We start from the raw sequence: 16,794 nt of genomic DNA, 5'->3' as shown, positions 1-16,794 counted from the left end.
AGAGGTAGCAGCCAGCAAGAGCAGGGCCACAGACTGAGAGTGCCAGAGAGTGATGGGATGCAACCACTGGAAGGGGCATCGGGCGGGCAGAGTTAATCCCCAGAGTGGCCGCGAGGAGGCGCCGTCGAGCTGCGAGCAGAGAGCTCCATGACAATACGTTGTGCGAGTGATTTCGTCCCCTTGCATGGCCTGGAAGCCTGGCCCGGAGCCACACCACATCCCCGTTTCCCATCCACAAACGCACCTGCTGGATTTGGGGATGGTTTGAAACGACCTGAGATATCAGGCAAAGCAGGCGAATGACTCCGAGAGCTTGGCTTTATTGGACATTATCCAATAGTACCTCAAGGCCCTGAATGAGATGGGGGCCCCGGTGCCGCAAGGACTCCAGCTGAGATCAAGGCACCCCATTACTCTGGGAGTGCCATCTTCACAGTGAGAGTCAAGCCATGCGCCAAACAGCTCACAGTATAAATAGAAAATGGCAGGATAATTCTCCCCACGTTACAAGTGGGGAAACTGAGGTGCAGAGAGACTCAGCCCCTCCCGCTCTAATGCACTAGACCCCACTCCCCTCCCACTTCTGGGAGAGAACCCAGGAGTCCTGGCTCCAGCCCCCCGCTCTAACCCACTAGACCCCACTCCCGTCCCACCATTGGGGATAGAACCCAGGAGTCCTGGCTCCCAGCCCCCCATAGATGCTCTGAAGGTTTGTTCCAAGTCCTGCTTGTCAGTTTGGTGTGTGGATCTGGAGCAGCCCATGGGGAGGTGATGTGGGTGGAGCTATTGTTTGGGGGCGTTGGGGGGAGGGGAGGCACCGCTCTGGGCCGGCTCGGCCCCATCACCCTCCATCCTCTGCTTGTACTGGCGCTTGAAGAAGCCAAACTGGAAGGAGACAGAGGGGAGAGAAGGTGAGAGCCAGACGGACAGAAACAGATGGACTCATGCCTGGTGGGGGGTTGGGGTGTGGCAGCCCCCAAAGTAAATACCCTCTCCCCTTCCCCACCAGCTGGGAGAGCCACAGGCCCCACCCCCAGGGTGATGAGCTGTGGGGGAGAGGTCCAAGCCCTAGCCCCCTCACCTTGTAGAGGGCTGCGGTGATGAGAGCCAGCAGGACCAGGCCCCCCACGCTGCTGCCCACGATGATGGGCAGGTAGTTATAGACCTCGGAGCGCTCCACCAATGTCTGCACCTGCGGGAGAGGAGCTGTGAGATGGGGACCCAGGAGTCCTGGCACCATCACCCGCCCCTGCTCTAAACTCCCAGACCCCACTTCCATCCAGAGCAGGGACAGGACCCAGGAGTCCTGGCTCCCAGCTCTACCCACTACCCGATGCTCTCTCTATCCCGGGCGCAGTCACTCTGGTACCTGGCGCTGGACAAATCCCTCCTTCTGGGTGTATTTCTTCTCCTCGTATTCAATCCGGGCCTCGCTCACCAGACTCACTTTCTGCTGCTGAGTCTGGAACAGAGAAATTCACCGTCCCTGACTGGAAATGACACAAACCAGGCGGGAGCAACAACCCAGAGGGACCCAGAGCGATTTACAGGCTGTTCACACAGGGGCAATGCCTTGCCCGGCACTGAGATGCAGCCACCTCTGGGGAGGGGAAGAGGAGTTGTTCACACAGGGGGTAGGGGGATCCCTCATCTGGTGCCGGGAGACAGTAGCAGCTCTCATACCTGGGAGACCCACTGGAAGCTGACATTCCCTTTGATCATAAACTCCAGCGGCTGCTGCATTTCCAGGGAGGCGATTCTGCACCGGATCTTCTTACAGGTGGCCACAGAGCAGTCCTGGGGCGGAAGGATATCGCCGGGTGAGGCAGGAGGCATGCAGGGGCTCAGCATGGCCATGAGGGTCCGGGTCTGTTTATAGCAGGGGTGCCTCCCCCAGCTCAGCCCCCCACTCGCTGTCTGTGTTAGTGCGGAGGGGAAGGGGCTGCTGGGACCCGCACCCGCCTGTACTCACCAGCAGGGGGTGCTCACTCATCTGCTTCACAAAGTCCTTCGAACTGGTCGTTCCCACCTCACTGGTGCACTGAGCCAGCTGGGGCTGGGGAGGGAAAGAGACACGGTGTTAACGGGGGCGGGAAGGGGACCCGGGGCCTTTCCCCTCTATGGGGCACTGGCTCTAATCCGGCCCTAGGACAGGGGACTGGCTGGTTTAGGGGGTGGGGACAGGGTGCGTTTCCCCCATAAGCAGCCTGTCCCAGCAGGGGGCGCTGTAGGGCCGAGCAGATGTCACTGGGCCCATCTAACACACACAAGGGCAGGGAGAGGCAGGTACCTTGGAGGGGACGACCTCAGAGGCGTCCCACACCCGGACCCCGCTCAGCTCCACAGGGAACTGGAACGTGACCGAGATGGGGACGCTTCGCTGCCGCAGGTTCTTGACCTGAAAGAAACAGACTCGCTACAGGGCGCTGCAGGAAGAGAACCCAGGAGATCTGATCCCCAGCCCCCGCTCTGATCCTCAGACCCCACTCCCCTGCCAGAGCTGGGGATAGAACTCAGGAGTCCTGGCTCCCTGCTCACCCCCACCCCTCCGTGCACTAACCCACTAGATCCCATTCGACCACTTCCACTCCCTCCCTCTTGCCCCATCTCCCCCCTCGCACTCTGTGCTGCCGGCCTCACCTCGTACCCATGTGTCACTGGCACACTTGTCCCAGCGTCCTCGACAGAGAAGTTGACGTACTTGGTCGACTCCTCGAGGCTGGGGGAGGAAAAGGACGGAAGGAAGGAGAGAGACGGGAGTGTGATGGATAGGGCTGGAGAGTGGCAGTGCGGTGTCATGTCCAGAAGGGGGCGCTGTGCTACAGGGAAGGGCTCAGTAGGGGGCGCTCTCCCCTTGCAATCAGTGCTGGCACCTATGACCCCGTGCAGCGCTAGGGGGCTCTGTGCTGCAAGGAACAGGGGACCCAGCAGGGGGCGCTCTCCCCTCTGTCTCCGCACTGACCTACCTGTTGAGGATGACGAAGATGCCGTACTTGACAGGCAGCTCTGCCCGGTGATTCATGCGCTCGGTGATGGGGCCGCCATTGTCACTGGGGGGAGGGGAGGTCAAAGGGGAGAGACGTGAGGAGACGCAGGCAGATAACTGTGCAGGGAGGCTGCATCACAGATTCATAGATATTTAGGTCAGAAGGGACCATTATGATCACCTATTCTGACCTCCTGCACAACGCAAGCCACAGAATTTCACCCACCACTCCTGCAAAAAACCTCACACCTATACCTGAGTTACTGAAGTCCTCAAATCGTAGTTTAAAGACTTCAAGGAGCAGAGAATCCTTCAGCAAGTGGCCCATGCCCCATGCTACAGAGGAAGGCGAAAAACCTCCAGGGCCTGGAGGAAAATCTGCCCTGGAGGAAAATTCCTTCCCGACCCCAAATATGGCGATCAGCTAAACCCTGAGCATATGGGCAAGATTCATCAGCCAGATACTACAGAAAATTCTTTCCTGGGTAACTCGGATCCCACCCCATCTAATATCCCATCACAGGCCATTGGGCCTATTTACCATGAATATTTAATTACCAAAACCATGTTATCCCATCATACCATCTCCTCCATAAACTTATCGAGTTTAATCTTCAAGCCAGATAGGTCTTTTGCCCCCACTGCTTCCCTTGGAAGGCTATTCCAAAACTTCACTCCTCTGATGGTTAGAAATCTTTGTCTAATTTCTAGTCTAAACTTCCTAGTGGCCAGTTTATATCCATTTGTTCTTGTATCCACATTGGTACTGAGCTTAAATAATTCCTCTCCCTCTCCGGTATTTATCCCTCTGATATATTTATAGAGAGCAATCATATCTCCCCTCAACCTTCTTTTAGTTAGGCTAAACAAGCCAAGCTCCCTGAGTCTCCTTTCATAAGACAAGTTTTCCATTCCTCGGATCATCCTAGTAGCCCTTCTCTGTACCTGTTCCAGTTTGAATTCATCCTTCTTAAACATGGGAGACCAGAACTGCACACAGTATTCCAGGTGAGGTCTCACCAGTGCCTTGTATAATGGTACTAAAACCTCCTTTTCCCTACTGGAAATACCTCTCCTGATGCATCCCAAGACCGCATTAGCTTTTTTCACAGCCTTATCACATTGGCGGCTCATAGTCATCCTATGATCAATCAATACTCCAAGGTCCTTTTTCCTCCTCCGTTACTTCTAATTGATGTGTCCCTAGCTTATAACTAAAATTCTTGTTAGTAATCCCTAAATGTATGACCTTACACCTCTCACTGTTAAATTTCATCCTATTACTATTACCCCAGTTTACAAGGTCATCCAGATCCTCCTGTAGGATATCCCGGTCCTTCTCTAAATTGGCAATACCTCCCAGCTTTGTATCATCTGCAAACTTTATTAGCACACTCCCACTTTTTGTGCTGAGGTCAGTAATAAAAAGATTAAATAAGATTGGTCCCAAAACCGATCCTTGAGGAACTCTGCTGGTAACCTCCCTCCAGCCTGACAGTTCACCTTTCAGGAGGACCCGTTGTAGTCTCCCCTTTAACCAATTCCTTATCCACCTTTCAATTTTCCTATTGATCCCCATCTTATCCAATTTAACTAATAATTCCCCCTGTGGCACGGTATCAAACGCCTTACTGAAATCGAGGTAAATTAGATCCACTGCGTTTCCTTTGTCTAAAAAATCTGTTACTTTCTCAAAGAAGGAGATCGGGTTGGTTTGGCACGATCTACCTTTTGTAAAACCATGTTGTATTTTGTCCCATTTACCATTGACTTCAATGTCCTTAACTACCTTCTCCTTCAAAATTTTTTCCAAGACCTTGCATACTACAGATGTCAAACTAACAGGCCTATAATTACCCGGATCACTTTTTTTCCCTTTCTTAAAAATAGGAACTATGTTAGCAATTCTCCAATCATACGGTACAACCCCTGAGTTTACAGATTCATTAAAAATTCTTGCTAATGGGCTTGCAATTTCATGTGCCAATTCCTTTATTATTCTTGGATGAAGATTATCTGGGCCCCCCGATTTAGTCCCATTAAGCTGTTTGAGTTTCGCTTCTGCCTCAGATATGGTAATATCTACCTCCATATCCTCATTCCCATTTGTCATGCTACCATTATCCCTAAGATCCTCTTTAGTCTTATTAAAGCCTGAGGCAAAGTATTTGTTTAGATATTGGGCCATGCCTAGATTATCCTTGACCTCCACTCCATCCTCAGTGTTTAGCAGTCCCACTTCTTCTTTCTTTGTTTTCTTCTTATTTATATGGCGACAGAACCTTTTACTACTGGTTTTAATTCCCTTTGCAAGGTCCAACTCTACTTGACTTTTAGCCTGTCTCACTTTATCCCTACATGTTCTGACCTCAATAAGGTAGCTTTCCTTGCTGATCCCTCCCATCTTCCACTCCCTGTATGCTTTCTGCTTTTTCTTAATCACCTCTCTGAGATGCTTGCTCATCCAGCTTGGTCTACAACTCCTGCCGATGAATTTGTTCCCCTTTCTTGGGATGCAGGCTTCTGATAGCTTCTGCAGCTTTGATTTTAAATAATCCCAGGCCTCCTCTACCTTTAGATCCATAAATTCTTCAGTCCAATCCACTTCCCTAACTAATTTCCTTAATTTTTGAAAGTCAGCCCTTTTGAAATCAAAAACCCTAGCTGCAGATTTATTTTTGTTAATCCTTCCGTTCAGTTTGAACTGAATTAGCTCATGATCACTTGAGCCAAGATTATCCCCTACAACCATTTCTTCTATGAGGTCCTCACTACTCACCAAAACCAAATCCAAAATGGCATCCCCTCTAGTCGGTTCAGCAACTACTTGATGAAGGAATCCATCAGCTATCGCATCTAGGAAAATCTGAGCCCTATTATTATTACTAGCACTTGTCCTCCAGTCTATATCTGGGAAGTTAAAGTCTCCCATGATCACGCAGTTTCCATTTGTATTTACTTCATTAAAAACATTAAAGAGGGCTCTATCCATATCCAAATTAGATCCCGGCGGTCTATAGCACACGCCAAGCACTATCACGGGGGAGACTCTAGTAGCTTTCTTCCCCAATGTGATTTTTGCCCAGACGGACTCTGTCTTATCCATTTCATCCCCTCTTATTTCTTTACATTCTACCCCATCATTGATATACAATGCTACTCCACCACCTTTACCTTTATTTCGGTCTTTCCTAAACAGCACATACCCTTCAATACCCCTAGTCCAGTCATGACTCCTATTCCACCCTGTTTCTGTTATCCCTAGAATATCTGGTTTTACTTTCTGCACCAGTAGCTCTAGTTCCTCCATTTTGTTACCTAGGCTCCTCACATTGGTGTACAAACATCTTAATTTTTGCTGTTTGGCCTCGCTCACATTCTGTACCCAGTTAGGCACGGTCATTCTACAGCTAGTATGACCTATTAGACTGGTATCCACACTGCCCTTCCTCCTTATAGCCATTCTCCTACCCATGGCTGTATCCTTTCTTACTTTGTTTTCTTCCCTCTCAATGCTAAAATCCGGCCTCTGCCCTGCCCTGTTCCCTGCACGGCCCCCTCCCATTGCCCCCACCCCGCCCCCTGGCCCTGCACGGCCCCCTCACCTGCTGGCATTGGCCGTGATCTGCAGCCTGTCCCCCAGGTCGGCCTCAGAGGAGACGTCGAAGGTGGCCACGAAGACGGCCTGGAAAACACACAGGGGTTGAGAGCTGCTGGGCTCAGGGCCTGGGGAACTGCCAGAGACTGCGGGGACGGGGCAGGCACAGGGGATCAGGGGGTCTGTTGTATGAACTTAGATGGTATAAATGGGCCCAGAGAGGCAAAAGTGTCAACATGACCCTGTCCCTGCCCAACAGCATTAACCCAGTTTGGGATCCAGAGACCTCAGCCGGCTCCATGCCGTGGCCACACCCCATTCACCGTCCTTGTCTCACAGACGCAGAAGAAATCAGCTAAGGCCTTGGCACTGTAACGTGTTCAGCAAGACTTTTATCCTCCCCCTGCCCGGCGCCTGGAGAGAGCGTTTTATCCTCCCCCACTCATCTGCGCAGCTCTGGACGCAATCCCTGGCCGCTGGGGGAGGAGAGGAGGTTCATGGAGGGGCTGGAGCCGGCCTGGGCGCGGGGGTTAAAGTCCAGCCCCGGTTCCCGGCGGACAACATCGGGCAGAGGCACAAGTGGGGAGAGCAAAGAGCAGCGCAGGGAGAAAATGCCCCTTCTGCAGCCCCTGCTGCCCCTCGCCGGCAGCCTCCCTGATGGAGAGACCCCGGAGCAGCCGCTCCGAGAGCTGGCAAGCGGGGCCAGCCTCGGGCTGGCGCGGGCGCTGGATTTCGCCGCCGTCCTGGGCCCCGGCTCCCGGCAGCGAGCACCACACACAGGCGTGGCCGGCTCAGCCAGACGCTCCTGAGACGGAGGGGAGCGGGAAGAGAAGAAAGAAGGCGGGGAAGGGAAGGAGCCCATGGGGCGGGGGTGGGGAGACAAAGTCGCCCATCCCAGATGGTGTCTGGATCTCGCCTGGGGCAGGGGCAGGTGGGTCCCTCTCCCTGGGCCTGGCCCAGTCGGATCAGGACACCTCTCAGGATCAGGATGACGAAGGCCCAGTGGTGTCACGCTGGGTCCGAGGGGACAGGTTTGGGGGCAGCCATGACAATGACGCTGGCTCCTTCCCTTTCCCTTGTCTTTTACTGAGCCACGGTCGCCTCCCTCCCCCCCCCCCGCCCCGAGTCACTTCTTTTAAGGACCCCAAATGTGGGAGGGAACAGCCCCTCCCCTCATTATTTTCTCCCCCAGTGAGGCCTGATTTCCAGGCCCCCAAGTCTGGCCCTTTGTTTGCAGCCCCGGCAGGGCCGGACCCCAGCCCCGGAGTGACCTCAGGGCTCTGTTTGCAATGACTCGCCGGGCTCCCCAGGTGCTTTCCCCAGCACATCACTTGTCACGGGCTGGGCTGACCCCAGGGAACTGCCCCTCTTTGCTCCCAGCTGGGCTCACCCCTGGGGAGTCCACAGGCCAGGGCCCGTCCCTACCTCGGCCCCGCTCCAGAAGATGGGGTGGTTGATGTGGCAGGTGCTGTTCCTCTGAGTCTGCTCCTCGGAGCCCACGGCCGAGCTGCACTTAACGGCCACGGCCCTCCTGTTAGACTGAGCACGGGAGACCAGCCAGTGAGAGATGTGGCCCACAGAGCCCCCTGCCGAGCCCCCGCCTGCCCCCTGCAGCACAGCGCCCCCTGCCGAGCCCCCCGCCCACGCCCTGCAGCACAGCGCCCCCTGCCGAGCCCCCTGCCTGCCCCCTGCAGCACAGCGCCCCCTACTGAGCCCCTGCCTGCCCCCTGCAGCACAGCGCCCCCTGCCGAGCCCCCTGCCTGCCCCCTGCAGCACAGCGCCCCCTACTGAGCCCCTGCCTGCTTTCTGCACCAGCTGATCTCTCACATCCATCCCCTGTGTCCTGCCCCCCATGTCTGCAGTGTTTGGGGGGTTTGGGTGGTACCTGGAGCAGCAGGACCCGGCGGTAGGACAGCGCGGCCGGGTAGAAGAACCGCACCGTGGTGCTGTAGGAATTCTCCCCGCGGTTCTGGATGGAGACGGTGATGTTGAGTTCGGGGATGACCCCCACCACCAGGGTGCTCAAGCTAAGGGGGAGAGAAAGGGGTGAGCTTCCTCAGGGCAGTGCCCTAACAGCTCTGTGAGCTTCCTATAATGGTGCCCACTCAGAAGCCATATGGAAATGTGGCATGGTCTGAGGCCTGATGGAGTAGACGGGCCTCACCATGGAGTGTGGGGGAGGAAGCAGAGGGGGTGACTTACCCTGAGAAATTGAAGGAAATTTGTAGTTCATCAGTGCAGACTTTGTCACTGCCACAGTCCTTCTCAAACGGGAGCTAGAGAGAGATCCAGGAAGGGGTTGCGGGGAGAAAGCAGGGAGCAGGGTGGGTGAGAGGGAATTGGAGTGAAACTCAGTCAACATTGTCACTCATCCTCCAATCTCAATTGCCACCACCACTACCAGTGCAGTGTGAACTAACACCGTCACCATGAACACACCCGCAATAACCTCCCGCAACACTCTCCCCACCACCACTGCATTCTCAGCCTCAACAACCACCAGCCCCAATACTGATTGGACAGTTTCACCAGCATTGTAGCTGCTGCAACCTCTGCCAACACTATGAACCACACGACCAACTCTGCCGTCACCACCACAATCAATAAAGTGTTAACCAACACCGTTACCAGCATCATAACCACCACCATCTCAGCCAACACTGTAACCCACACCGTTACAATCTCATCAACCACCACTAAAAATGTAATCTGAAACAACACTGTTACCAACAGTGCAGACACTGCCATCGCAACCAGTGCTGTCAGCAACACCTCTATAGCCTCAACCACAACCACAACCAGTATCAATACAATCTGAACCAACACTGTCACAACAACTCACCCACTCTACCTAAGACTACACTTCCGCCAACATTACAGTCTAAATTGCAACCACCTACCCGTACAGTCCCAACATGTAACTTAGAACACAGCCACAACATCCTCAACCAACACGGTCACCAACACCACTAATCTCCCCACCACCACCAATATATTCTGTACCAGTGTCAGCATCAACAACACAGCCACTGCCACCTTGCCTCAGACAGTCACCACGGTCAGTATCGTCTGAACCAGCAATGTCAACAACAACAAAACCACTATAACCTCACCTCACACTGCCATCAAGACCAGTACAGTCTAATCTAAACCAATGTCACCAACACAATCGCTCCAACCTCAGACGATAACCTCACCAAGCTCACCGCAGTCTGAATCAACAATGTCACCAACAGCACAGCCCCGAAAACCTCAAACATTCGCCCACACCACAATCTCACGCATGAACACCACGCATTGCTACAGTCTGCACCGGCGCTGTAACCAAAAGCACACCCACGAAAACCTCTGCAGACCGTCACAAACACCATTGCCTGGCCCCGGTGGCCTTACCGAGCCTGCAGACACCCGCGAGGAGTCCTCACTCAGGATGGGTCTGAGGCGGCTGGCGGCAGTGATGGGTTCCCCCGTCAGGGTGTAGTTGAGGCGTAGGGTGATGGGGGTCAGGGTGTCCTCAGGGCAGAGCTGGGGAGACAGACATGTAGGGACCCATGAGGAAAGGTGAGATCCATAGAGAGGTTTGTTCTCTGGGTGATTTGGGAGCAAGAGACAGGTTTGGAGGGGCAGACACAGCGGGAGGGGAAGGAGCTGGGACCCCTGCGCTCACAGGTAGCTTTATCTTATACGGATCACATTTCGTCTCAATGCCGAGCCGCAGTTCCCTGCTCAGGACGGGGCCGGTGGAGTCGAAGGCGGCTCGGATCTTCGTCCGCCCGGGGTCCAAGGACAGGCTGTACTGGATGGTGCTGGAGATCCCGTTGCCTATCACAGAGGAGAAATGAGGGTCAGAGAGACGTGAGAGCAGGATCATTAATGGGACACAGAACATGGGGCCTTGGCACCAGCTCCAATCTGGCCCCAGGGCAGGGACTGGCTGGCTCAGGAGGTGGGAATGGAATATGGGGCTTTTCCCCTCTAGAGGGCACTGGCTCCAATCCAGTTCCAGGATGGGGCACTGGCTGGCTCAGGGGGGTGGGGAATGAGACGTGGGGCCTTTCCCCCCTAGAGGGCGCTGGTTCCAATCCAACCCCAGGGCAGGAGACTGGCTCTCTTAGCGGGGAGGGGAACGGGGGGTGGGTTTGGTCTGACCTAGGCTGTCCCTGGTGCCCTTAGTGACGGTGAAGCAGATATTTGCCCTGCTGGCCTCCGTGTCGAGCTGCTCCTGCTCCTGGCAGTCGAAAGCCGAGGTTGGGATCATGGGGGGCTGGAAGCTGATGGAGACCCTGACTCTGAGCACCGGCCGGGACCTGCCATGGGAGGAACAGAATGATCACCCAGCTGCTCCCTGCAATGGGGCCAAGCCCCCTCCCTCCCCTGAGCCTCCCACCCAGCCTGGATGTGCTCACAGCACCCCAGGGAGATGGGATATGGACACGCAGCTCTGCTAGAGGAGATGCTGGGGGGCAGAGAAGGGAGCAGCAGAGCTGTCATTGTGCCATTCTCCAGCAGGGGGCAGCACTGACACACACATACCCCCAAACCCCTGTGTACTGGTGCTGTCTGTGACTGCCCTGTGGAGGAGCGCAACGACACAGAGTAACTCACTTCAGCAGCAGGACCTGCCCTTGTGCCCCCACCGCGATGTCTGGCAGTCCGTCCCTCGTCAGGTCTGTCCCGCCACTGACGGCCTGGCCAAAGTAGTGCAGCCTGCTGGGAAACAGCGACCCCTCGATGCGCTGTGGGGCAGAGAGAGCAGTAAGGGGTGGGGAAGGGGCGGCTGTTCTGTACAATGGGCACTAGGGGGCAGCGGAGGGTGAGGGGTGGGGAAGGGGCGGCTGTACTGTACAATGGGCACTAGGGGGCAGCGGAGGGTGAGGGGTGGGGAAGGGGCGGCTGTTCTGTACAATGGGCACTAGGGGGCAGTGGAGGGTGAGGGGTGGGAAAGGGGCGGCTGTTCTGTACAATGGGCACTGGGGGGCAGTGGAGGGTGAGAGGTGGGGAAGGGGCGGCTGTTCTGTACAATGGGCACTAGGGGGCAGCGGAGGGTGAGGGGTGGGGAAGGGGCGGCTGTACTGTACAATGGGCACTAGGGGGCAGTGGAGGGTGGGGGCGGGGAAGGGGCGGCTGTACTGTACAATGGGCACTAGGGGGCAGCGGAGGGTGAGAGGTGGGAAAGGGGCGGCTGTTCTGTACAATGGGCACTAGGGGGCAGCGGAGGGTGAGGGGTGGGGAAGGGGCGGCTGTACTGTACAATGGGCACTAGAGGGCAGCGGAGGGTGGGGGTGGGAAAGGGGCGGCTGTTCTGTACAATGGGCACTGGGGGCAGTGGAGGGTGAGGGGTGGGAAAGGGGCGGCTGTACTGTATTATGGGCACTGGGGGTCAGCGGAGGGTGAGGGATGGGAAAGTGGCAGCTACAGGCTATTAGGCACTAGCGGGCTGTGGGGCCCCATCATGTCTCTTCGGGGCTTTCTGGTGACCCCTCCCCGCAGGAGCTGGGCTCACCTGTCTGTACTGGGGATTGAGGCCTCCCTTTTCCCCATGGAAGATGTACAAGGCCCCGCTATTGTCGCTCTCCATGGGGGCCCCGATGGCCACATCCGTCTGTCCGTCCCCGCTGATGTCCCCGATTTCGGACATGCTGGCCCCAAAGCGTCCGAACGCCTGCCCCATCTGCCCCTGCAGTGTCTTGGTGCAGATCAGTGTCATCCCCTGCAGGCCCCTCGAAGGAAACACATGGGGAAAGGATCAGCACTGACTTCCAGCAGAGAGTACCCCCGCCCCTACTGACCATCTTTCCCTCTCTCTGCAGCAAAGCGCTCCTTGGCACCGCCCTGGGGCATCGGGGCCAGAACTGACTGGCAGGGAAAAGCTTCCCCGAATGATCCCCCCCATCCTACTTCCTGGAGCACCACGCCTGCTACTGCCATGCTAATTGTCCCAGCATCACAACCCCATGGCAGTGCAGGCAAAGAAGAACCCCAGGCCATCCATCTTCCCCCTGGCTCCATCCTCTTTCTTACCGGCCAGTTAATCAGGCAGTTATAGACCCGTCCTCCATTCAGGGGTGTATGGTACGTGGGGGCTCCGATTAGAACCAGGTCCGTGTTCCCATCTCTGTCGAGGTCCACAGCGCACAGTGTACCCCCAAAATATGAGCCAATCTGGAGAGGCAGATACGTCACCCCTTTAATTTAGTCACCTCCTCCTTCTTCTCCCACTGGGACCCTTCTCACCCTCAGGGGATGAGGATTCAGTCCCAATACTCGTTCCATCCTCAGTCTCACCCTCTCGCTGCACAGCGGGTGGTGCTGTCGCTGAACGTGTTCTTGCACAACTAGGCAGTTAGATCTTGGAGAGACGCTGAATGTTAGCTGTGGTGCAATTCTTTTTAGCGGCTGTGCTAGCACGAGTAAAGTTTATTCACTGACTGAGTCACCCTTATAAGTTCTGTTCAGCTGGAATGTATAGGCAGTTAGATCTTGGAGAAATTCAGTTCGTTAGCGTAGTGTGATCCTTTTCGAACACTGCTAATATCACTAGCAATGTTTTTTTCCCTTGCCCGAGTCTCTCTGGCCCAGATCCACAAAGGTACTTATGTGCCTAACCCCCAGGCTTAGGTGCACTGTGATTCACAAAACCTCTGCATGGCTGCTGCTGACCCCTTTAGGTGGCTAACCTGACTTGGTGCCTATGTTTTTGCAGTAGAAGCTCCTTATGTTGCTGCCTCAAGGGCAGGGAATGTGCACTCCTGTCTTACTCTAAGCAGCCAGTTGCCATTTCCCACCACACCCCAGCATGATCCACAAACTGGGGGAAGACAAACGCTCCTCCACCTGTAGGGCACCATCTGGTACGTGTGGTCAGAGGAGAAGGAGTTGAACAGGGGTCTGCTATATCTAAGGTCAGTGCCCTAACCCCGGAGCTGTGGGCTTCCTCAGTCTCTCCTGTTAAAGTTGTTCAACTTTAATTGACTATTAAATATCAGTTGGGCTGCACAATGTGTACAAATCACAACCACTCTACAGCCCAGTGGTCAGAGCACTCCCTGAGAGGTGGCAGAGCCCTGGTTAAATCCTTCTTCCTCATCAGGCAAAGTAGGGACTTGAACCAGTGGTCGCCTGTGACCTGATGAGGACTCTAAGCCGCAGGCTATAAGTAGGGCCCTACCAAATTCACACTCCATTTTTGTACATTTCACGGTCACAGCATTTTAAAAATCTTGAATTTCACAGTTTCAGATATTTAAAACTTAAATTTCACGGTGTGGTAACAAAATATGAATATGTATTTAAAAAGGCAAAATAGAAACGTGCAAAGCCCTTAAGACTCAGCATTTCTCAAACTGGGGGTCCCAACCCAAAAGGGGGGTGCAAGGCTCTTGTGGGGGGGGGGGTCCACAGTATTGCCACCTTTACTTCTGCACGGCCTTCAGAGCTGGGTGGCCGGAGAGCAGCGGCTGCTAGCCGCGTGCCTGGCTCTGAAGGCAGCGCTGCAGCCAGCAGCAGCAGAGAATTAAGGGTGGCAATACTGTGACCCCCTTTAGGTAGGGAATCCCAGTTTGAGAAATGTTGTTTACATTTGTATACTTTTACCCTATAGTATAGGATACTTTTATAGTATAGGGTAAAAGTACACAAAAGACCAGATTTCCCGGAGGAGACCAGATTTCACAGTCCAAGACGTGTTTTTCACGGCCATGAATTTGCTGTAAGGGAGGCCCTCCCTCGTCTCCTCTGGCTGGTTTGTGAAGATCGTGGTGGCTCTGAGCCTGCCTACTGGATGAGGCCCGACATTTGAACTAGGTGGAAGAGCGCCTATCTTCCCCACATTCATGGATCACTGGCAGGGGTAGGTGCCTGCCTGCAGCATCACAACACCTAAGTCTCTTGGTATGTCTGGGCCTCTGTCTGTATCGGTCTCATGAGCTCTATCTAGACTGTAAGTGAAGGTAACAGCAGTGGGATATTGGAGAGAGGCTGAATGTCAGCTGCGGTGCAATTCCCTAAACCAGTCAAGTTTATCCCCTGCCTGAGGCTCTCTGACTGAATCGTTCCTGAAAGTGAATCCAAACACAAATATTACACGATGTCAAAATCTTACAGGCTTCCTCCAGCCCTCTCTCTCTCACACCCACACTCCATATTACCAGTAACACTCCCCATACCTGCTCTCCCAGCACCTCTGATCTGCGGGTCCATTCCCCACCCTTGGTATCTCGGAAGAACAGGATGACTTTGCCAGCGTGTTGATAGCGAGGGGCCCCGACCACGTAGCTGCTCTGCCCATTGGCTGTGATGACCTGAGACGAATAACCTCAAAGGAAGAGAGGGACGTGGGGAGGTGAGATGGGAAACAGCCCTACAACAGTGCTGCACAGAACTTTCCCAGAACTGAGATGCAGCCACCTCTGGGGCGGGGCGCGGGGGCTGTTTAAATAGGTAAGGGAAGCTCGGTGGGTTTGTTCTTACCGAGGTAAGCATCTTTCATGTCTGTGGAGGTTCTGGATACGTTGATGAAGATCGGCTTCCCGCTGCTCCCATACAGGAATATCCCACCGGACCAGTCATAGGCTCCCACCGCTCCCAGCACAGGCCCGTCCTAAACCGACAGGGACGGCAAAGGGGGCCGATTACAGGGAACAGACAGCACGGCATGTATTTACTAGACACGGCCACCACCTGCAGCACAGCGCCCCCTAGCATCGTGCTGGGACACTGGGGTCAGTGCTGATGGCCAGGGGAGTGAGCACCCCCTACTGGGCCCCCACACCACTCGCTGCAGCATAGAGCCCCCTAGTGTCTGCCCAGAGTGGGAGGGGGGGTGCCCCCTGCACTGCTCCCACAGGACTCTGGGCTCCAGGGACACACCCTGGGGCCAAGCGTCACTCACAGGGGACAGCAGGGAGCTGAATCCTTCCTGGGACATCTCCAGGTGGAAGGAGCTGCCGCTCTGGGACTGAGTGCCTGGGGGGAGAGATAGACAGACAGACACAGGAGAGATCATCATAGACAGTAAAGGCCCCGTGTCCCATTCCCTGAGCCAGCCCTTCTCCCCACCTCGAGGCTGGACTGGATCCAGGGCCCCCTAGAGAAAAGGCCCCGTATCCCATTCCTCAGCCCCTTGAGCCAGCCAGTCCCCTGCCCAGGGGCCCCCATATGAGAAAGACATCAGTGACATTTCTGGAGATAGATCAGTAGATATATGTTGGATGGGGAAAGAGAGAATATTTGGGGCCTATTTGGGCTCTGGATTCCCAGCAGCTCCCCGTCCCATCTCAGCCTTGAAAACACATTTCTAGAGCCCCAGGGCCAGTGCGGCCCCTCCCCCAGCTCTGGTACCTTCGATGGCAAAGATCTTCTCCTGCAGCTGGTTCTGGATGCCCTGGAGGGCGTCGAAATTGTCCACCCGGAAGACGTGCTCATCAGTGGGCTCAGAGGCGATCTCCTCGAGCTCCTGGTGGGCAGCAGGGCTGAAGAAGGCATCACCGACCTTCACGGCATAGAGGGAGGTACAGGGGAGACCAGGGCATCGGCTTCAGTCATAGCCGAGAGCCCTGGGCCAACACCCACCCGCCCCGAGCCCTGCTGGGCCCTCTAGAGGCACGGCTCAGCCAGCACCGTGTGCCGCTCTGGTGAGTGGGGGGTGGCGGGCCTCTGGAGCCTGGAGTTATGGAGCCTGCCTCATTTCAGCACCGAGTTGTGTCAGTTGTACCAGCAGCAGGGCACAGGGGTCTCCTTGCCATGGGGATTGTCAGCGCTCTGGGGCCCAGCATGACTCAACCTCCAGGGCATAGTGAGGGGTGAGTGCGGGCAATGTCTCCGGGGACACCTCGGGGCAAGGGGTGAAGGGCCGGGACCACTGCGCTAGTCCGGGTGGGTTGTGTGCAGTCGGTTCAGAGATGGGGTCAGGCACCTCCCGGTCGCTGGGCCGGACGTAAGCAGCAGACAAAGGTCAGACAAGATCCAGTGGCTGGAAGCAGAATTTACACCCATTCAGACTGGAAATAAGGTGTCAGGTTTAACCGTGAGGGGAATTAACCTTTGGAGCAGCTCACCACTGGGCGTGGTGGATTCTCCATCCCTGGCCATTTTTATCTCAGGACTGGCTGGTTTTCTAAAAGATCTGCTCTGGTTCCAGCAAGGATTATTTGGGGCTGTTCTCTGGCCTGTACTACATGGGAGCTCAGACTAGATGATTGCAGAAGTCCCT

General features: G+C 55.3%; 1 protein-coding gene across 2 annotated transcripts in view; it reads right to left on the bottom strand.

Moving 5' to 3' along the window:
* Window positions 1-304: 304 nt before the first annotated feature.
* Window positions 305-16,794, bottom strand: part of LOC119566346 (integrin alpha-X) — a 49,169-nt gene continuing 32,679 nt past the window's right edge. For both annotated transcript variants that reach the window (XM_043548973.1, XM_037898996.2), the window contains exons 10-31: window positions 15,924-16,074; window positions 15,475-15,548; window positions 15,054-15,183; window positions 14,750-14,898; window positions 12,606-12,746; window positions 12,088-12,294; window positions 11,190-11,320; window positions 10,734-10,891; window positions 10,252-10,406; window positions 9,978-10,109; window positions 8,787-8,860; window positions 8,470-8,611; window positions 8,010-8,123; window positions 6,592-6,671; window positions 2,967-3,050; window positions 2,641-2,719; window positions 2,291-2,398; window positions 1,973-2,056; window positions 1,684-1,797; window positions 1,370-1,462; window positions 1,082-1,192; window positions 305-885 (exon numbers count right to left, since the gene is read on the bottom strand). In XM_043548973.1, coding sequence (XP_043404908.1) covers window positions 784-885; window positions 1,082-1,192; window positions 1,370-1,462; window positions 1,684-1,797; window positions 1,973-2,056; window positions 2,291-2,398; window positions 2,641-2,719; window positions 2,967-3,050; window positions 6,592-6,671; window positions 8,010-8,123; window positions 8,470-8,611; window positions 8,787-8,860; window positions 9,978-10,109; window positions 10,252-10,406; window positions 10,734-10,891; window positions 11,190-11,320; window positions 12,088-12,294; window positions 12,606-12,746; window positions 14,750-14,898; window positions 15,054-15,183; window positions 15,475-15,548; window positions 15,924-16,074 — 2,613 coding nt within the window. In that variant the 3' untranslated portion in view covers window positions 305-783. The remainder of the gene's footprint in view (window positions 886-1,081; window positions 1,193-1,369; window positions 1,463-1,683; window positions 1,798-1,972; window positions 2,057-2,290; window positions 2,399-2,640; window positions 2,720-2,966; window positions 3,051-6,591; window positions 6,672-8,009; window positions 8,124-8,469; window positions 8,612-8,786; window positions 8,861-9,977; window positions 10,110-10,251; window positions 10,407-10,733; window positions 10,892-11,189; window positions 11,321-12,087; window positions 12,295-12,605; window positions 12,747-14,749; window positions 14,899-15,053; window positions 15,184-15,474; window positions 15,549-15,923; window positions 16,075-16,794) is intronic.

Source organism: Chelonia mydas, chromosome 6, assembly GCF_015237465.2.
Source record: "Chelonia mydas isolate rCheMyd1 chromosome 6, rCheMyd1.pri.v2, whole genome shotgun sequence".
NCBI classification, from domain to species: domain Eukaryota; kingdom Metazoa; phylum Chordata; order Testudines; family Cheloniidae; genus Chelonia; species Chelonia mydas.
Note: the sequence above shows the minus strand (reverse complement) of the source record. Positions and strands in the feature narration are given on the sequence as shown.